At 33.1% G+C, this 22,697-nt stretch overlaps 1 protein-coding gene across 1 annotated transcript in view; it reads left to right on the top strand.

Annotated features, from left to right (window-relative positions):
* The window catches only part of LOC141340193 (histone deacetylase 4-like), a 47,263-nt gene extending 28,419 nt beyond the window's left edge, over nucleotides 1-18,844 (top strand). Inside the window, exons 9-13 of the mRNA XM_073845119.1 lie at nucleotides 4,235-4,290; nucleotides 6,082-6,169; nucleotides 8,345-8,464; nucleotides 11,592-11,689; nucleotides 18,676-18,844. Coding sequence (XP_073701220.1) covers nucleotides 4,235-4,290; nucleotides 6,082-6,169; nucleotides 8,345-8,464; nucleotides 11,592-11,689; nucleotides 18,676-18,844 — 531 coding nt within the window. The remainder of the gene's footprint in view (nucleotides 1-4,234; nucleotides 4,291-6,081; nucleotides 6,170-8,344; nucleotides 8,465-11,591; nucleotides 11,690-18,675) is intronic.
* The last annotated feature ends 3,853 nt before the right edge of the window (nucleotides 18,845-22,697 follow it).

Here is a 22,697-nt window from a genome sequence, read left to right as displayed (position 1 = left end):
GTGGTGGAAATAAGCTTCCATATATATTTTTTTTTCTCAGCCATTGTTTGGCTTGTAATGAGGTGGTTTCAGCCTCCCCACTCCCCAGTGTGTGTGTCTGGGGTCAGGTGACCTGGGGCATCCTCAGAGCACACAGGAAGTGACACAATCTACTCACATAATGCAAACATTCCATAGCGTAACCTAAACCTGAACGAGCTGCCGCCCACCCCAGAAACATAACACACTGAAATGCATCTCTCATCGCATTTAAAAATGACACGGCTCAAAACCCTGCTTCAGCCTCAAGCGTGCCCAGAAAAACACAACACACCTACATCATCCACTATCACCAGCTGCAATCCAGACACTTTTCATTCTCTGTTTCGCACTCTTGCTCTGGATATAATAATATCCTCTGGAGTGAGGAAGGATAATAATATCGTGAAGCAGCGGGCGACCCAGTGTGAACTGTGAAGGAGCACAGCATCACGTATTTGCTCTCAGTAGCCATGAGATGGCATGCAGCAACATAGTAGCATCCACTGTGGAATGATGTTTTTGCAAATAAACTCCCATTCATCAGCATACTGCTCTTACACTGTGTCCAAGCCAGGCTCAATGCAACAAAAATGTTTTCTATCCTCACTAAAAGCGAAATTCTGCGTGAAGTGACAAAATAATAGCTAATCCAAAAATTAATGCGGATGTGATCATTGCAAAAACAGCTGCTTGAATTTAACTTTGAATAAAAATTATTGCATTTTTAATCTTATAAATTATTGTTCCTTTATGAATTTGTAATATTTATGTTAAATTTTACAGTATATAGACAAATATTTAATTGCATAGAAATTTCTTCATGGATGCAATGTTTTTAAATCTTAATATATTGTAATCATCCTTTGTAATTCAAATTTCCCCCTATTTTATTCTTTTTTCGTTTCTTTTTTATTTTCTTATTTGTAATATAATTTATAATTTAATTTAATATTTAATTAAGTATATAAGATTAAATATTAAACTGAATAAATTAAGGTACTTCATCAATTTCTGTATTATTTATTGTTATTATTTATTATTAATTGTATAAATTATTGTTCTCATATATTTTTAATATTTGTTAAATTTTACAGTATAGAGACAAAATATTTAATTGCATAGACGTTTCTTTATGGTGCAATGTTTTTAAATCTTATTAAATCTTAATATTTTTGCAATCATCCTTTGTAATCCATATTTTTCCCCTATTTTATTCAAATTTTCTTATTTTTAATATTTAATTTATGTTTAAGTATATTAAATGAAATATTAAACTAAATAAATTAAGGTATTTAATCAATTATATGTCCCTTTATTATTTATTGTTTTATTAGTAGTATTATTTATCATTACTTTTATAAATTATTGGTCTTTGTTATTGTTTAAATATTTATGTTATTATATTTTACAGTAAAGAGACAAAATATTCAATTGCATAGAAATTGCTCTTTAGTTTTAATTTAATTCTATTTTTTTTATTCCCTTAATTTTAATATTAAATGTTTTTTAAGTATACTAGATAAAATATTAAACGAAATAAATTAAGGTATTTAATCAGTTATGTGTTTCCTCATTATTTATGTTTTTATTATTATCATTATTATTATGTTGTTATATTTTGATAACATACCATAAATGTTATTATATTTTACAGTATATAGACAAAATATTTTATTGCATAGAAATTGCTCAATATTCTAAAATGTTTCTACTGTAAATACATAATTTTCCCTATTTTATTCTATTTTTTCCATTTTTCTTTTTTTTTCTCTATTTTAATATTAAATGTGTTAAGTATATTGGATGAAATAATAAACTAAATAAATTAAGGTATTTAACCAATTATATGTTCCTTTATTTAATATTATTATTTATTATTAATTTTAGAAATTATTGTGCCTTTATTTTTTATATATTTATGTTATTATATTTTACATTATAGAGACAAAATATTGAATTGCATAGAAATTGCTCTTTTTCTTTATTTTAATATTAAATGTATTCTAAAATCTAGTATATCTAGTATAATCTAGTATACTGAATAAAATATTAAACTAAATAAATTTATATATTTAATCAATTACAGTATATGTTCCTTTATTATTTTTTTATTAATTATTGTTTCTTTATATTTTTTTTAATATTTGTTATTATATTTTACAGTGTAGAGACAAAATATTTAATTGCCCAGAAATTGATCTTTATAGGTGCATTTTAAATCTCTTAATTTTTTGTAATCATCCTTTGTAATCTGTATTTTTTCCCTTCTTTTTTATTTTTTAATATTAAATATATTTTTAAGTATATTGGATGAAATGTTAAACTAAATAAATTAAGGTATTTCATCAATTATATATGTATGTAATAATAATTGTTACTTTCTTCTGCTCACTGTTTTTATCAGGCAAATGTCATAAAATGTCAAAAAACAAATATATTGAAACATTTTGACCTATTGTATTATCATTAAACTTTAATTGGAGCAACTTTTTTATTTTAATAGTTAACAAAGTATCAATAATTAATGTACAATCTAAATAAAATTAATACATATTTACAAAATAAATTTTAATAATTAACTGCATACAGTCGTGGCCAAAAGTTTTGAGAATTACATACATATTGGAAATTGGAAAAGTTGCTGCTTAAGTTTTTATAATAGCAATTTGCATATACTCCAGAATGTTATGAAGAGTGATCAGATGAATTGCATAGTCCTTCTTTGCCATGAAAATGAACTTAATCCCGAAAAAAACTTTCCACTGCATTTCATTGCTGTCATTAAAGGACCTGCTGAGATCATTTCAGTAATCGTCTTGTTAACTCAGGTGAGAATGTTGACAAGCACAAGGCTGGAGATCATTATGTCAGGCTGATTGGGTTAGAATAGCAGACTTGACATGTTAAAAGGAGGGTGATGCTTGAAATCATTGTTCTTCCATTGTTAACCATGGTGACCTGCAAAGAAACGCAGCCATCATTGCGTTGCATAAAAATGGCTTCACAGGCAAGAATATTGTGGCTACTAAGATTGCACCTAAATCAACAATTTATAGGATCATCAAGAGGTTCAATTCTTGTTAAGAAGGCTTCAGGGCGTCCAAGAAAGTCCAGCAAGCTCCAGGATGGTCTCCTAAAGAGGATTCAGCTGCGGGATCGGAGTGCCACCAGTGCAGAGCTTGCTCAGGAATGGCAGCAGGCAGGTGTGAGCGCATCTGCACGCACAGTGAGGCCAAGACTTTTGGAAGATGGCCTGGTGTCAAGAAGGGCAGCAAAGAAGCCACTTCTTCCCCAAAAAAAACATCAGGGACAGATTGATCTTCTGCAAAAAGTATGGCGAATGGACTGCTGAGGACTGGGGCAAAGTCATATTCTCAGATGAAGCCTCTTTCCGATTGTTTGGGGCATCTGGAAAAAGGCTTGTCTGGAGAAGAAAAGGTGAGCGCTACCATCAGTCCTGTGTCATGCCAACAGTAAAGCTTCCTGAGACCATTCATGTGTGAGGTTGCTTCTCATCCAAGGGAGTGGGCTCCCTCACAATTTTGCCCAAAAACACAGCCATGAATAAAGAATGGTACCAAAACACCCTCCAACAGCAACTTCTTCCAACAATCCAACAACAGTTTGGTGAAGAACAACGCATTTTCCAGCACGATGGAGCACCGTGCCATAAGGCAAAAGTGATAACTAAGTGGCTCGGGGACCAAAACGTTGACATTTTGGGTCCATGGCCTGGAAACTCCCCAGATCTGAATCCCATTGAGAACTTGTGGTCAATCCTCAAGAGGCGGGTGGACAAACAAAAACCCACTAATTTTGACAAACTCCAAGAAGTGATTATGAAAGAATGGGTTGCTATCAGTCAGGATTTGGCCCAGAAGTTGATTGAGAGCATGCCCAGTCGAATTGCAGAGGTCCTGAAAAAGAAGGGCCAACACTGCAAATACTGACTCCTTGCATAAATGTCATGTAATTGTCGATTAAAGCCTTTGAAACGTATGAAGTGCTTGTAATTATATTTCAGTACATCACAGAAACAACTGAAACAAAGATCTAAAAGCAGTTGAGCAGCAAACTTTGTGAAAACTAATATTTGTGTCATTCTCAAAACTTTTGGCCACGACTGTACATCACTTTGAATTGAAATTAGTTTTAAGAGCTTGAGTCTTTTCTGTATTTCTCACAAAACCTATGTGTGTTTTTGTGTTGACAGAATGGCTTTGCAGTGGTACGACCTCCAGGACATCACGCTGAGGAGAGCACTCCCATGTAAGTCCACACTGCATTTCTGAGATCTCAAAATAACTCCACAGCTGATATCAGCATCACTTTAAACACACACACAGCATCATAAATCAGTGTGATACACACTATCCTCTCACATAAATGAATTCCAGCACTGCAGTGGACCGCCTGGCCAAGACAACAGGACTTCCAGCACTCACGCTGGCTTCGGTACAGTCATGCAAATTATCGGTGAGGTGAATACAGCACAGTAGGCCAGCGTTATCTCCACCCTGACTCACGCCAGTTTTATTTGGAAGGACTAGTGTGTGTTATAAACTGCATTTTTCATGAGTAAGGTCGACTTTGGAGCGTCTTTTCTGTAGCCAGCAATGAAAGGGAATCCTGTAGCTTGACTTTAGTGTTTTGATTCCTGGGGAACACAACTATTAAAAAATAAAAAGCATACACTACCAGTCGAAAGTTTTTGAACAGGAAGATTTTTAGTGGTGGGTTTTTTCTGTTCACCAAGCCTGCATTTATTTAATCCAAAGTTCAGAAAAACAGTAAAAATTTTAAATATTTTTACTATAATTTTTTACCGTTTTCTATCTGAATATATTTTAAAATGTAATTTATTCCTGTGATTTCAAAGCTGAATTTCACATGATCCTTCAGAAATCATTCTAATATTCTAATTTGCTGGTCAAAAAAACATTTGTTATTACTATGTTGAGAACGTAAAAAAGAAATCTTCTATAACATTATTAATAGCTTTATTATCACTTTTGATCAATTTAAAGCTTCCTTGCTAAATAAAAGTATTATGTTCTATAATTTCTTTCCTTTCTTTTTTTTCAAAAAAAAATGCTGATCTTTAGATCTTTCTATTCATCAAAGAATCCTGAAAAAAATCAACTGTTTTAAATATTGATAATAAAAATAATAAAGGTTGTTTAAACAGCAAATCAGCATATTACAATGATTTCTGAAAGATTGGAGTAATGATGCTGAAAATTATATATATATATTTTTTTTTTTTATGTTTATTTTAGTAGAAATCAATAATAAAAAATACCACTTTAAATTCTATTTAAATGTGTCCCGATTAGAATATCTAAAAATTGTCCAATCAGCATTTTTTGGAGTTTAAGCACTTTGTTTTAGAGCCCAAATGCTGAAACAGAAAAGAAACTGATTTCATGATTCATTTTGTCAGAGTTTCAAACCCCCTCTGCACTTTTAATTCATAAAAAGTACCATTTATTGCTGATCTGGAATCATTTTCTTGCATGCCTCAGACTTTGAGCTGTTTGGGTACACGGCGTTCTCGACGCTCAGCTCGGCAACTTGGATGCAATTTTATTTATCTTAAAGCTGGATGGTTTATCCAAATTAATGTCGGGTATCATTAACGTGGGCCTAAATTCCCTCTAATTGCCGAGCTTTGCTGCTCTAAAAGGCTGGAGCGTCACAGGCCGCTCCTCCCATCTTTATTCCCAGTGCGTCTCCCTCATTACGGAAAGGTTAAAGTAAACGAGTGTTCCTCAGTCTCTATGGTGAAAGGTTAAATAAAAGGATTGTTCCATCGATGCCGAGACTGAGGTTTGGTGCCTCTGCCGTGGGCCGCGGGCCAGGCCCTGTTCTTCCGCTCTGATGTCAAGCCAGGACGCAGTGGGTGAATCGTGTCATTAGTGAAATGAGACAATCCATCAGGCCAGGAGGTCCACTTCGCAAACGCACACGATCAGGCCCTCCACGATAGATCACACACCAGCTGACTGCCCCGCTCTCTCTCACAAGCTGTTTTCTGCTTTTGTTTTTGACACATAACAGGGGATTTTGCTATTTCAACTCGGTCGCCATTGCAGCCAAACTCCTGCAGCAGAGACTCAACGTCAGTAAGATTCTCATTGTAGACTGGGTAAGTTCTCACTCAAGCACATCACACATTTACTTTATTAATAAATGGCCCTTTTCCTGTTTCTGTACCACTAGAGTCACCCAATTGAATCCCATTTTTAAACTAATTCCCAAACAGTCACAGTAGTGCATATATTAACTATGGAAAAAAAAAAGATTTCTAACTGAAAAGTTATTTTACCACAGTTTAATATGTATGTTTTTGCTAACATAACCAGTGCCATCTGTGTTAAAAAGTGTATTTTAATATTTTATTATAAGTGAAAACTAATCTTTACTTTTTTAAATAAAATATTAATATATTAAATACATTTAAAATTTTATTAAATATTTACAAAAACATGAAAGAAAATGCATATGTTAAACTTTTTTGTAGTGGTTATATTAGTGGTATAACTGTATAGTTTGTGATATTTTAAATGTATTAATGTGTTAAAATAAATGTAATTGCATATGTTTTATTTTAAAATGTCACTTCATTTATAATAAAATATTCAATTATTTAATAAATTTAAAATTTCATAAATTAAATATCTATAAAACATCAGTATATATATATATATATATATATATATATATATATATATATATATATTTACAATGTAATTTCTGTGAAATTTAAAATGTATTAGATATGTTAAATGTATAAATGTGTGTATTATTAAAAACTGTTTATTACCAATAAAAACTATAAATTCATATAATTGTAATATTTAATTTATAATATATTATTATTAATACAATATAAAATCTAAATATTACATTTTGAATTTCATATATTAAATATTTATTAAACCACCAGAAAATATATATGTTAAAATAGTTTGCACTGGTTATATTAGCACTATAAATATTTATGAAATTTTAAATTAATTTGTAATTAATATTTTAAATGTATTAATGCATTTATTATTATTTAAAATAATACATTTAAATATTATTTAAAACGTACAAATTAATACAAATGTGATGTATATGTTTAATTTAAAATTATATTTAAAAATGTATTTTAATTTTAATTTATAAAAATAAATTATTTAAGTTTAAAATTTTATAAATTAAATAGCTGTAAAACATATGTAATGTTGCAATATTTACGCTGATTATATTAGCATTAGAAACATAATTTATGAAATTTTAATTGTATTAAATATTTTAAATGTGCTTGTTTTTATTATTAAAATGTATTATTGTAAATAAAATATAGTTCATTTATAATATTTATTTATAATTAAATTATTTAATAAAAACATTAAATTCTAAATATAAAAAATATATATTTATAGAACATCAAGAAAATACATGTTAAAATATTTTAAAACTATTTAATGTGTTTATTAAAAATGTGTAGATTTATATAAATCTAATAGTATATATGTTTTGTTTATGTTACTTCATTCATAATAAAATATTTAATTATATATAATTATTATTATATAATTATTAAAATTGAAAGATATTTAATGTATTATATTACTTAATTTACAATAAAATATAACATTAGATATTACATTTCTACAGTTCATAAATATTTATAAAGCATATACAAAATACAGAAAATATTATAATAAAATATTACTTAATATTAAATTGTTATATTAGCATGCGTTTGTATTGGCACCGGTGATATTAGCATTATAAATATTTAATGTATTAAATTTTAAAGTATTAAAGATTTTAAATGCATCAGTATATTTGTATTAACTTATTAATTATTAATGTTAAATGAAATATTAAAATAGAAATGTAAACAGTACAAAAGTTTATGCCATGTGGGCCAGTGTCCGTCTGATCCTGGGCCAGCGGTAGCCTGAAACGGGTCCACATGCACAGGAAGTCATATGGCGTCAGGGCAGGACTCTGCTGGGGTCATTAGGGTTTCTGGATGCCTCTTAAAATGGCTTTCATTTCCTCCTGTCTGTCACACGGCTCTTCTGACAGACCTGCCGTATGCATGAAAAGAAATGAACAAAACAATACAGCTCTCTTTTAAACGGCCCTTCTGCGTCTCAGAATAGATTTTTACACGCTTCTCATTCCAATGCCAATGACGACATGTCTTTTTACAGCATCTGACTTTTACATTGTTTGACCAAATATTATTGTTTTGTGCTGTTTGGACTATATTAATGGTCAAACAGATGACATATGAATTGTATGTATTGTTGTGTTTTAGGACGTTCACCATGGAAATGGAACTCAACAGGCCTTCTACAGTGATCCTAATGTCCTGTATCTGTCTCTCCATCGCTACGATGATGGGAACTTCTTCCCTGGCAGCGGAGCCCCTGATGAGGTGGGTTTTGTGAACATCTTGACAGGATTTGATATACACCACCATTCTGAAGAAGGATCAGTGAGATTTCTGAAAGAAGACTCATATTATTAGCAAGGCTGCGTTTATTTGATCCAAAAATCGAAATATCTGATCTGTTTTCTATTTGAATATATTTTAAGATGTAATTAATTCCTCTGAATTTACTCAGCATCATTACTCCAGTCTTCAGTGTCACATGATTCTTCAGAAATCATTCTAATATGCTGATTTATTATCAATGTTGAAAACAGTTGTGTTGCTTAATATTTCAGTTTTTACATGATCCTTCAGTCAATTCAATCATTCTAATATGCTGATTTATTACTTTTATATATACTTTACATTTGTTGGATCTTGCTATTCTTTTTTCAGGATGCTTTGATGAATAAAAATGAAAAAAACAGCAGCATTAATTCAAAATGGAAATCTTTTCTATACATATAGGTTTGTGCTATGACCCTTTTTATCAATTTTACACAAACAAAAAAAGAAAGAATAAAAAATTGATGACAACAAACTTTTAAATGGTAGTTTATTCTATTGTTACAAAAGATTTCTATTTTTTTTAAAATGCCGTTCTTTTTAACTTTTTGTTTATGCAGGATCATGTGACACTGAAGATTGGAGTAATGATGTTGAAAATTCAGCTTTGAATCACAGGAATAAATTACATTCTAAAATATATACACATAGAAAACAGTTATTTTACGTTTAAATAATATTTAACAAAAATTTTGGATCAAATAAACGCACCCTTAATGACCATAAGAATCTTACTGATCCCAAATTTTGAACAGCAGTGTATGCATGTAATTGCTCTAAAATATGGTAATACAAAATTCTGAGACTACATTGAAAATCAGACATTCAAAATTAGATTTAAACCTGAAAATAAACAGAGTTTTGGAACATGTAAAACTAAGAACAACTGGAAAAGAATACAGACAAAATGTTTAATATTCTGCACTCTCTCTAGGTTCAGATTTCAGTCATACAGTTGAGGTCAAAAGTTTGCATCCCCCTTTAAGAATCTGCAAAATGTTAATTCTTTCGCCAAAATAAGAGGGATCATACAAAATGCATGTTATTTTTTGTTTAGTACTGACCTGAATAAGATATTTCACATAAAAGATGTTCACATATAGTCCGCCAGAGAAAATAATAGTTACATTTATAAAAATGACCTCGTTCAAAAGTTTACATCCCCTCGACTCTTAATACAGTTACATTTAGGGCTGTCCCCGAATAGTCGAAGATTCGATGCATCGATATGCGGAGCCTGATTCGACCACCGATCTCACAGTCGAATCTTCGCGGGTGAAACGAGCATCATACCATTTTGGCAATATGGGGGTGCTCAATGTCTAATTGCACACAGAACTACTGGTTTTGTACGGTTATATTAAGTTATATACAGCCTTTGATAATGATAATGCAGTAAAAAAAAAGTGAAAAGAAAGAAGCGTTCAATAAATATGTTTAACGTGTTTGTGAATAAGTCCAACCACCCCTGTGACAGATTTAATTTTCACTTTCCCTGATCCATGACGAGATGAGGACCATCTTGACGGCGTTTTCGCCGCCTGCTGCGCCTCGCGTTTTTGCAGGAGCGCTCTGAGCGGAAAAACGCCCAACGTCATTCGCGTTCTTTTCCATTGTCCAATCGAATGAATGGAAAGGCGGGCCTTCTGTTGTGGCAACGAAAGTTTACCGTTGCTTAAAAAGTCCGGAGACTGCAAGAAATGAAGGAGAAACCTTTGGTGTCTATCGTGGGTAACCCGGAGCTGTATTATTTAGGGTTTCTGCTAATATGACAGTTTAACGTTACTTAACAGCAAAAAACTAAGATTTTAGAGCGCTCGCGCTATAATCCTTTGATTTGACTGACAGGACAGCGGTTTTGGTCGTTGCTTAGCAACATAAAAAAAACCGCAGCACACTGCTCTTTTATTAAAAGTCACCAAAAAAGGCAGTGCTGTGCGCCTCGCATTTTTAGAACTAAAAGACGCGTTCGGTGTTTTTATTTAAACCTAAATAAGTTCGTCTGTCAGTTGGCAGGCAGTTTTGGTCGCTTTATTAAAAGTTGTTGCTGTGTGCAGTGTGTAAAATAAAATAAAAATAGTTTTACCCTCCTGCTGACTATAGTGTCGTGCCCCTCCCAACCCATTCACACACACACATAGGCCTAGATGATTCGACTATCGGTCGACTATAGAAAGATTCGAAAATTCTGATTCGACTATGAAAATTCATAGTCGGGGACAGCCCTAGTTACATTACATTTACATTTATTCATTTAGCAGATGCTTTTATCCAAACACAGCTGTGTTCTTTAGTGATAGTTGTTCATGAGTCCCTTGTTTGTCCTGAACACTTAAACTGTCCGCTGTTCTTCAGAAAAAAGACAATTTTTGGGCTTTTCCAGCATTTTTGTGTATTCGAACCCTTTCCAACAATGATTGTATGATTTTGAGATCTTCTTCAGGTCAGTACTAAATAAACAATAACATGCATTTTGTATGATCCCTCTTATTTTGGTAAAATAAATAACATTTTGCAGATTCTGAAAGACCTCAACTGTAAGACATCAACTGTATGTCTTTCCTTCATTGAAAATTCTCAGGTTTTAAAAATGTTTTTTTATTTAAATTGGTAGACTTCTGGACCTCACACTGTATTTTCTAAATATCACACATCCACCTGACATGAGTGGAGCAAAAGACATTTTCCCTTTATTTGACTCCAATTCCTCTCCTTTCTAATTAATGCTCATTATGATTAATCCGGTAAGTCAGCTCCTGTCCCTCAACTAATGAGGGGATTGAAATTGAACTGACTCTGTTGTAGCCCTAAATTCTGGTATTAGTCAAAGTCCATTTGGCTTTCAAATAAAACCTGATTATAGTTGTGTTCTGGTCATAATTGTTGGGATTTGTCCTGTATTGGCTCTCTGATATCAGCCTTAATTTAGCGGTTTCCCTGGGGAAGCTGGACTGTGCATGATTCATAATACCTGCTCATCTGCTCCACTAAGACCTGTTTTGGGAAATAAAGAGGGTTTACTAAACCACACATTAAATTGTGGTTTGTTTGTGTCTATCTATAGGTGGGAATCGGTCCAGGCATGGGCTTTAACGTGAACATGGCCTTCACCGGAGGTCTGGAGCCACCAATGGGGGACGCAGACTATCTGGCAGCATTCAGGTAACACCATTGACACCAAAATGAACGACGGTCTGCATAACATTCGTATAGCATATTACATTCTTTGTTTAAAAATATAAGACTGTAAATGCAGCTCAGTATCTTTATGCCATCATAACTGACTTTGGTGTTGTCAGGTGTTAAAGCAGTCAGTGCAAACAATGCTTTTTGTAAGTAAAATTGTTATTTTAAACCAACAAGTGTACAACGTCCATGTTTCAACCCAGAATTGCATTTTATTTGGAAAACGGATCCAAATTGGGGAGTGACACCATACTGATGAAAGAATCAGTAGACGCTTTACCTAACTAATCAGCAAACACTCAAAGTGATATTTGCTTTACAGTGTTTATGTATTTCTTTCAGTAAATGGTTATTTGCTCCCTCGGCCTATTTATATTACCAGCAGCTGCGCAGTCAGAGATTTTTATGTGGGCACATGTGGCAGAGAGTGGCCTGTTTAGGGCTGAATTTATCGCCAGGCAATGCCCTTTTATTGGATGGGCAACCCCAGTGACCTCACAGCCAGTAGAGGGACTGTATTTCACCACAGTGTGTAACTCAAAAAAGGATGTGATGATGGAGAGCGCTGGAGCAGCTGCTTCTTCATAATTGACCAATATAAATATATATATTTGGTGTTTTTTTTTTATTCAAATATGTTAGAAATATTCTAACATATTTTAAGTATTGAATAGTATACATTATGATAAATAAATTAAAGAAATATATTTTTTCTCTGTCTTTTGGCAAAATTGTGGATGCAGAATGCATCATGGAATTCTGCATTCTGCATCCACAATTTTGTTCGAAAAAGAAATTTAAAAAATATTTATTTATTTTTGGCAGTTCACTTTTTTCCTACATTTTCACAGTGCATTATGGGATTGCATTCTGAATCCACACTTATATATATATATATATATATATATATATATATATATATATATATAAAATATAATCTTCAATTACATATACACTTGATATTTATAATAAATATATTGAAAAAAGGCTAATTTTAAATCAGATATAGTACATTTCATTGATACTTTTTGGTATTTAAAACATATCATATACATATTATAAAAACAAATTTTTCAATTTACCACATTTTGTTGATATTTTTGACCCTGGATCCCAAAGCCAGTCATAAGGGTCAATTTTTTTTAAATTGAGATTTAGAAATCATAAAATACATGAATAAATAAGCCTTCTTTTGAGGTATGGTTTGTTAGAATAGGACAATATCTGGTCAAGATACAACTATTTGAATATCTGGAATCTGATGGTGCAAATACATCTAAATATTGAGAAAATTGCCTTTAATGTTGTTCAAATTAAGTTCTTAGCCATGCACATTACTAATCAAAAATTAAGTTTTGACATATTTACAGTAAGAAATTTACAAAATATCTGGATGGAACATGATCTTTACCTAATATCCTAATTATTTTTGGCATAATAGAAAAATCACTACAAATATATACCCTTGGTTTTTAATGACAGGTTTTTTTTAATGACAGGTTTGATAACAGCCAGTTTGAAGTTTTTGGGGACATATCCTAATGAAAATGAAAAATTAATAATAGTCAGAAAAGGACTTCTGGAAGCACCTCTTGTAACAGCTTGGATGGAATTATAATAGCTTTGATGGAAATTAAATGAATACCTGGAGTTGTGTTTGTTTTCTAAAAGAGACGAAAATTTATCAGAGCAGTTTTTAAGGCTTTTCTATATGATAAGGTACTTTCTCACCATGCAATACGAAATACATTATGCAGGTTTTGATTTTTAATTAGATATAATACATTTTATTATTACTTTCTGGTATTAATTTAATTATATTTATTTTTGACATTTAGTATTTATTTATTTTTTTACATCTTTTGTATTCATTTAAAAATATATATATGTGTTAAATATATAAAAAAAAAATAATATATATATATATATATATATATATATATATATATATATATATATATATATATATATATATATATAATTTTTATATATATTTTTAGATTTTACATGTTTTTATGACACTTTCTTGTATTTATTCAATTACATTTTATTACTGACATTCTTTTGCATTCTCTGCCATCTTGAATGGTGTTTTCCCTAAGTTTGTCGCAGTGCATTATAGGATTGTCTGGTCTGTTAAGAATGCACATGATGCTGTCTTAAAATGTGGTCAAAAGAAGGCATTTTTGAACTGTTCTGCATACTTTTTAGCTTTTGTGTCAGTTTCATGATCCCATTATTTGAAACCTACAACAGGCCAAACCAACTCACTGCTTTAATACTGCTTAACTAACACCCATATGACAGCCAAACAGTGTGAAAAGCCCCAGGCAAAGCCCATTTTCACAGGGATTTTCATGAACTGTAGGCAGTTGTTGGAGAACGGGGTCTTGTAACAATTTGTATAAGCGCTGCTCATCCATTGAACTGTCCCTTTTATCTGTAGCAGGGGCTGATGGGAGTCTTTGATGGTGAGCCAGTAAAGCTGAGCCCCATTAGCATTGGTGTTTGGGGCTATTAATAACCCCCTCCCTCACGGTGCGGGCGCACGGCCGATTCGAGACGCTCTTTGAAGAGGGGCCTCCGTGCCCAACGCGTTCAGGCTGCTCCGGCAGGTAGATGGCTAAAATATGGCCCACTGCTGGGCGATGATAAGACAGGATAGTCCTCGCTCATCCCTTTTTTGTACAAACCGACCACCTCCTCCTCTTTGACCCAATCGCGCCGCACTCAGTCTGTCCGAGCTTTGTCGTAAATCTCTCCCCAACACGTCTTCGATAAATTCGCTTCACCTCCCTTCGGCGGTCCTTCCTCACGCTGAGTCTAAGCGATGCCAGCTGAGTCCGACCTGTCTGCACATCTGACCTCAGATTTCTTCCCTGATCTCATCTGCATCAGCACCTGTATTAAGATGCTCCGGTTTGGCTATGGAGAATCAGTCAGTTGGAAAATCTTTTAAGCTTTGTAGTTTGATGCGCATCTTCCTTCATAAAGACTGCAGGGATGTGACTCGTGTTTTCAGTCGCTTTACGTTTCCATATGACTCACAGACACGTGTGTTGCCAGCTGCTCTACTCATACCCTGGCGAACACCTTTACTCTATCGGTCCATTCATACTGATTCATCCGTGGCTACCAGGCGTCTACATTTCTCATCCCACCCAGAATGCGCTTATTCCCATGTAGAGACATCATTGTACAATTGCAGTGACGGATGTTGACACAGTTTGACTCAGATAGCAAAGAGTCAAACTACAATGCAGTTGAAAACCACGTTTGTGACCCTGGTCTTAAGTAGCATGGGTATATTTGTATTAAATAAAGATAATGTTACATTTTGTAAGTTTCCTACCATAAATATATTAAAACTTAATTTTTGATTACTAATATGCATTGCTAAGAACTTAATTTTGACAAATTTAAAGGCAATTTTTTTTCAATATTTAGATTTTTTGCACAATGAGATTCCAGATTTTCAAATAGTTGTATCTCGGCCAAATATTGTCTTATCCTATCAAACCATATGTCAATGGAAAGCTTATTTATTCAGTATAAATTGGCCCTTATGACTGGTTTTGTGCTCCAGGGTCACTTTTTATTATTTTTTTAAAACTTTTTTAATTGCAACTTGGCCTAAAATGATTATGTTAATTTAAAAAAGCATGCCATCCATCTATTATGCAATTGAGACAATTATCTCTAATTGTTTGTTTGTTTGTTTGTTCCCTCTCTACCTTTCTCTTTTTCTATTGCTTTCATTATTTTTTTTGCATCATTTGTTTGTTTTGTCTAGCTTTTGTTTGTTTGTTCCCTCTCTACCTTTCTCTTTTCATTGTTTGCATCATTTGATTGTTTTGTCTGTATTCCGTTTGTTTGTTCTCTCTTTACCTTTCTCTTTTTCTATTGTTTTCATTAGTTTTTTTTTTTGCATCATTTGTTTGTTTTGTCTAGCTTATGTTTGTTTGTTATTTTAATTTAAAAAGCATGCCATCCATCTATTATGCAATAGAGACATTTATCTAGTTCAAAAATTGTAAGTGTAATAAAAAGTTAAAATATATTTAATAATTCACATAAAAACTGTTGTCACTCATTATTTCAAATGTAAAAGATAATATTTTAAAACAAATAATTTTTACTAATTTAGTTTGATTTTATTTTTACAACTAGAAATGTGTAATATAATTAAAATAATAATAATTTAAGAAAAAATCATGTGATATAGTAAATTTAAGAATTGATTTTTGTATTAATTGTGTTGATACCATTGGAAATGCCGCTGCATTTGTGGTTTGAGACTGTATTGGCATCATTGTTTGACTCTTACATGAGAGTATCTGTTTAGCTCAGTATATGTGTAATGCTCTGCTGTTTGAGTTACAGGGCACCTGAGCTGCTATTTTAATCGGATTACATGCAAATCAGCTCATGATTCATTCTGACTCAAAGGAAACTCCATGTTGAGTGACTCAGAGTTGTGTTCATGGTTATCTGTTCACTGTAGCAGTCCTGTGTGCACCCATGATCCACCCAGATGAGGGGACACGTCCCACTCCCACCGCTCTCTGTCTGTCTCTCTCTCTCTCCTGGTGTTCTGTCATCAACTGCTCCGCACAAACGTTTCTCAGTGCTTGATTTAATGATCCCTTGAGACTGAGGAGCACAACACTTCATATATTGGTCTACTGCCTTCCTGCTCATGTCTTTCTTTCTTTCTTTCTTTCTTTCTTTCTTTCTTTCTTTCTTTCTTTCTGTCTTTCTTTCTTTCTTTCTTTCTGTCTTTCTTTCTGTCTGTCTTTCTTTTTTCTTTCCTGTTCTCTATCTTTTCTGTCATTTTTGTGTATTTGTTATTTTTTATTTATTATTTGTTATTTTTCATTCGTTCAGTGTCTTTCTTTGAATTGTTTGTTCTTTTTACATTATTTGCCTGTTCTGTTTGTTTGTTTGTTTGTTTTGTCTGTCTTCTGTTTGTTTGTTCCCTCTCTACCTTTCTCTTTTTCTGTTGTTTTCATTAGTTTTTTGCATCATTTGTTTGTTTTGTCTAGCTTTTGTTTGTTTGTTCCCTCTCTACCTTTCTCTTTTTCTGTTGTTTTCATTAGTTTTTTGCATTATTTGTTTTTGTCTAGCTTTTGTTTGTTTGATCCCTCTCTACCTTTCTCTTTTTTGTTTATTTTTTTGCATCATTTGTTTTTGTCTGTATTATGTTTGTTTGTTCCTTCTACCTTTCTCTTTTCATTGTTTGCATCATTTGTTTGTTTTGTCTGTATTTCATTTGTTTGTTCTCTCTCTACCTTTCTCTTTTTCTATTGTTTTCATTAGTTTTTTGCATCATTTGTTTGTTTTGTCTAGCTTTTGTTTGTTTGTTCCCTCTCTTGCTTTCTCTTTTTTATTGTTTATTTTTTTTGCATAATTTTTTTTGTCTGTATTGCGTTTGTTTGTTTGTTCCCTCTCATCCCTTTTCTTTTCATTGTTTGCATCTCGTGTTTGTTTTGTCTGTATTCAGTTTGTTTGTTTTCTCGCTACCTTTCTCTTTTTGTTTTTATCATTTTTATTTTTTCATCATTTGTTTATTTTGTCTGTATTTTTTGTTTGTTCCCTTTCCACCTTTCTCTTTTTCTATTGTTTTTATTTTTTGCATCATTTGTTTGTTTTGTCTGACTTTTGTTTGTTTATTCCCTTTCTACCTTTCTCTTTTTCTATTTTTTTTGGCTGCATCATTTGTTTGTTTTGTCTGTATTTTTTGTCTGTTTATTTTTTTCATCATTTGTTTGTTTTCTCTCTTTTGTTTATTTATTCCCTCTCTACCTTTCTCTTTTTTGTTGTTTGATTTTTTGCATCATTTGTTTGGTATTTTTCTATCTTTATCTTTTTCTGTTGTTTGTTACTTTTTGCATTATTTGTTTGTTTTGTCTGTCTTTTGTTTGTTTGTTCCTTCAATATCTTTCATTATATTGCTTGTTATTTTTTTCCCTAATTAGTTTATTCTGTTTTATCCTTCTGCATGTGTCTTGTTTTCCTTCTTTCTTCTCGCTTATCACTTTCCCTCTTAATGCATGCCTCTTTCTTGTTCACTCTCATCTTTTTTTCTTCTTTGCCCCCCCTTCTCTCCCTCCATTCGCCGTGTTTCCTCCTCAGCGATGTTTTGTGGGCCTCTCGAGACAATGCATGCCTTACGGGCAGCACCTTCTTATTTAGACCCAGCCAGTGCCACGTTGCATTTGCAGGGGATCAACTCTAGGATGAAGAAAGGAGGGAGAAAAAAGATAAGAAAATTGGCTCTAATGAAAACCAGAAGCCCAGGCACTCTCACCATGAACTTGGAAACAGAAAGGAGAATTGAAGTTAATTCAAACCAGCTCTTTGCAATGCCAGATGACAAGGCTTTGAAGTGCCCCCCTCCCCGCCGCCTTTACTCTTTGCGTTCTCGCTTTTTTTTTTTTTCGTTGGACGGGGGAGCGATTGGAAAAGCCTTTGAGACTGATGGATAGCCATGTCTAGCGTTAACCCTTCAGTGGCTATTTTTTGGTTTTACAAGTGCAGGATCTTCTGCTCCAAACTGCTCTTGGCATGCTCCAGCTCTGGGATTTGGTGGACCCGTGAGGTGGGATCGGTTTTCAAGAGCCTCGTGGTTCCAGTCCATGTAATTTGTCTCAGTCCATTGCAAGGAAATTTGCGCAGGCTAATACTAATTACCAGTCATAAATCCTCGCCTCATCTTGCACGTCATGGTTGAGTCTTCCTCATCTGCGGATCCGTTTTCTGGGTGCCCTCCTGGCAAACATGACAGAAAGTTTCCCTGAATAAGCTTTTGGAAGAGCATTCAGAGTTTCGGGTGGAGCGGATGAGCATCTAGAGAGATGGAGGTCGCCGTTTGTCTTGTTCGTGCCATGAGAGGAAGACGTTTCCAGAGTGTTTGTGTGTGAGACCGAAAGAAAAAGCGTTTGCAACATTGTATATCCCAGACACACGGTCCTGTGCTCTCATGCCAAGCTCCGCTGTCTTCCCACCGACCCCACAGCGAGGCAGATGGGCTGCCACTGGGGAGAAGAAGAGGAGGAGGACGATGAAGACCTTCTCACGCTCTGTAGCCTTGTGTTCCTGAGACTCAGGCTGTTTTCACACTTGCTTTGATTGTCTGCTGTGAACCACAGTTTGACAAATTGCACACCGTTTTGGAGTTCACATGAATCGAACATTGATTGTTTGATTATGTCTGTATTTCTTGTGCTTGTTTGTTTGTTCTTTCTTTATTCCTTTCATTTCCTTTTGTTCTTTCTTCCATCTCTCATTCCTTCCTTTGTTTCATGTCTCTTAGTTTACTCATTCTGTCTTCTGTTTGTTTGTAGTTTTTCATCTCTCTTTATTTCTTTGTCCTTCACTTCTGCAAGTTACTCTAGATTGCTCTCCCACAAAACGTATTATTTCAAGTCTCAGGTGCAGTTCAATGTTGCGCACCAATGTAATTTCGACCTCACACACATTTCCAATGTGAAAGTGCCATGAAACACAAGCACATTGTCTTCAGGGAAAGTGTTTAGGCACACTCTTAAAAATAAAGGTGCTACACGATGCCATAGAAGAACCTTTTTGTCTAAGTGGTTCCATAAAGAACCTTTAACATCTGAAGAATCTTTCTGTTTCACAAAAGGTTCTTCGTGGCGAAAGAAGGTTCGTCAGATTATGAAAAGGTAAGAATGAGACGGTTCTTTGTAGAACCAAAAATGGTTCTTCTACGGCATCGCTGTGAAGAACCTTTCGTAGCACCTTTATTTTTAAGAGTGTATAGGCCACTCAAAAGTTGGCATGTAAATGCCTCTTAAATTAATGTCATATATAGGCGTTATAAGATTTTTAATGTTTTTTTAAAGAAGCCTTTTACTGCTCACCAGGCCTGCATTTATTGATCCAAAATACAGAAAAACATTAAAATTGTGAAATATTTTTGCTATTTAGAATAACTGCTTTCTGTTTGATTTTTTTAAATGTAATTTATTCCTGTGATCAAAGCTATATTTTTAGCATCATTACTCCAGTCTTCAGCATCACACGATCCTTCAAAAATCATTTTATAATCATTTTTAATGTTACAAAAGATTTCTATTTTAGATAAATGCTGTTCTTCTGAACTTTCTATTTATCAAAGAAACTTGAAAAAATTCTGCTCAGCTGTTTTCAACATAAAAATAATAATAGATTTTTTTGAGCAGCAAATCAGAATATTAGAATGATTTTTGAAAGATCATGTGACTGGGAAAATGATGCAGAACAATTAAGCTTTAAAATCACAGGAATAAATTACATTTTAAAATGTATTCAAATAGAAAGCAGTTATTTTAATAGTAAAAATATTTCAAACATTAAAAAAAAAAAAAAAAATCTTACTGTTCAAAAACTTTTGACTGATAGTGTTTATCTCACAATTCTGACTTTTTCTTGCAATTTCAAGTTTATTTCATATTTTGTGACTTCGCAGTTATAGACTTTCTCTCAATTCTGAGTTTGTATCTCACAATTCTAACTTTTTTTTCTCAGAATTGCGACACTTGTGAGTTTATAAGTCCGAACTGTGAGATACAAAGTCTCAATTCCAAGAAAAAAGTAAATTATGAGATATTAACTCACAATTACAAGTTTATAAATCGAAATTGTGAGATGTAAGCTCACAATTAAGAAGAAAAAAAAGTCAGAAAAAGTTGGTGATGTAAACTCGCAAGAAAAAGTCTGAATTGTAAAATAAAAGAAAACACAATTATCCTTTTAAATTTTTTATTCCTTAGTGGAAACAGTAATACAAAATGATACATTTAATTATATTTACAATAAAATAATAAATACAGTTGCAAGTTTATAAGTCGAAATTGTGAGATATAAACTCACAATTCGGAGAAAAATGTCAGAAAAAGTCTAAATTGTGGAATAAAAGAAAACACAATAACCTTTTTCATTATTCCTTAGTGAAAACAGTAATAAAAAAATAAATATAATTATATTTACATTCATTTATTGAGATATAAACTCAAAAAGTCAGAAAAAGTCTAAATTGGTGTGATGTAAACTTGCAATTGCAAGAAAAATCTGAATTGTAAAATAAAAGAAAGCACAATTACCTTTTTTTATTCCCTGGTGGGAACAGGAATAAAAAAATATTTATGTGGGTAAACCAGTATTTATATATACATAATACAGTTTAATCAAATTACAATTACTTGCTGAAATCAAACAAATCTTTTGCACAATATTTACTCAAATCATTTTACCAGTGTATACAGAAATGGTTTATTTTACATTGACAAGGTTGGTAGATTTTTGAAATCGATACAAGGAGAAACCAACATTTTTGTGAGTCGTCCAAGGCGCTATGATTAGCAGCCAATGCTGCTCATCTCAAATTGGCCAAAAAATATTGACCTGGCCAATATCTAGTCATGTCTGTTTTGAATTACTTGTCATATCTGCTTGCACGTTTCTAAAAGAAAAAGTATGTTAGAGCATAACTTTATTTGTCTTCCTGTTTCGCCCTTGAATTTCAGCTGCAGTGATAGTGAGAGAATCCAGATATTTACTTTCTTTCAATTATGTCATTAGTGAATTGAGAGCCCAAACCACAGCCTGCAGAGATCCTCTCTGTGAGTTGTCATTTACTGATCTGACTGTCAAAACGGATGGTCCGCTGGATCTGAAGGGGCCCCTGCATGCGAGTTCAGGGGAACGTGATACTGTGTTCAGGTGCAGCGTGTGAGGCCGCGGACATTTCCCAGCGGGCCTCTCTGTGCAGAGTGAGCTCAGGGCTGATGAGAGGTGCAGCGTATGATGCATGCTTAGTGTTTGTGAAGGACAACACTCGCTGTCTTTATGGAAAGCCCTCAGGCTTTCATCAGTCATGGAAAAATATGGAAATATTAAGGAATTTTAAAGTGTTTTCCAGGCCTGGAAAAGTGTGTGAGGTCCCTATTGTTTTTGTTTATCTTTTTTTTTTATTTCATGGAAGTCCATAGAAATGTTAGAGGTAGAGTTAACCTTTTGACCCTTCTCCTATAATTACTTCTCAGCACATGTTGAATAAACAAATGAACGTTGTGTTGGATAAATACAGTTGAAGTTAAACGTTTACATACACCTTGCATAATCTTTTTTTTTTTTTTTTTTTTTTTTTTGTCATGAACAGTTAAACCGCTTGCAAAAAAATCTCTCAGGTCGCACAAATTATTTGTTTTTTCTGCATTTTTGTGTATTTGAACCCTTTCCAACATTGACTGTATAATTTTGAGATCCATCTTTTCACACTGAGGACAACTGAGGGACTCATATGCAACTATTGCAGAAGGTTTAAACGTTCACTGATGCTCCGGAAGGAAACGTGATGCATTAAGAGCCGGGGGGTGGGTGAAAACTTTTTGCATTTGAAGATCAGGGTAAATTTAACTTATTTTGTCTTCTGAGAAACATGTAAGTATCCTCTGTAGCTTCTGAAAGGCAGTACTAAATGGGAAAAATAAGAAAAATGTACACTTCATTCTGTTCAAAAGTTTACACCCCTGGATCTTAATGCACCAGTTTTTCTTCTGAAGCATCAGTGAGCGTTTAAACCTTCTGTAATGGTTGCATTTGAGTCCCTCAGTTGTTCTCAGTGTGAAAAGATGGATCTCAAAATCATAAAGTCATTGTTGCAAAGGGTTCAAATACACAAAAATGCTGAAAAACCGAAGAATTTGTGTGACCTGAATCATCCTAGTATCATCTATTTTTTCTTTATGAAAGCCTATTTCCACTGAATATAAAATAAAAAAAGGTATTTGTGAGAAGAAAAAGTCAGCATTGTGAGGTATAAACTTGCAATTGTGAGTTATAAAGTCAGAATTGCATGATATGAACTTCACATCATGCAATCCTGACTTTATACCTCACAATTGATGAAAATTGTGAAATGTAAACTCGCAATTGTCCGAATTATGAGGTTGATATTCTGACTTTTTTCTTGCAAATT

The sequence above is a fragment of the Garra rufa genome, chromosome 8 (genome assembly GCF_049309525.1).
Source record: "Garra rufa chromosome 8, GarRuf1.0, whole genome shotgun sequence".
Lineage (NCBI taxonomy): Eukaryota > Metazoa > Chordata > Actinopteri > Cypriniformes > Cyprinidae > Garra > Garra rufa.
This window is presented reverse-complemented; position numbering and strand designations above follow the sequence as displayed.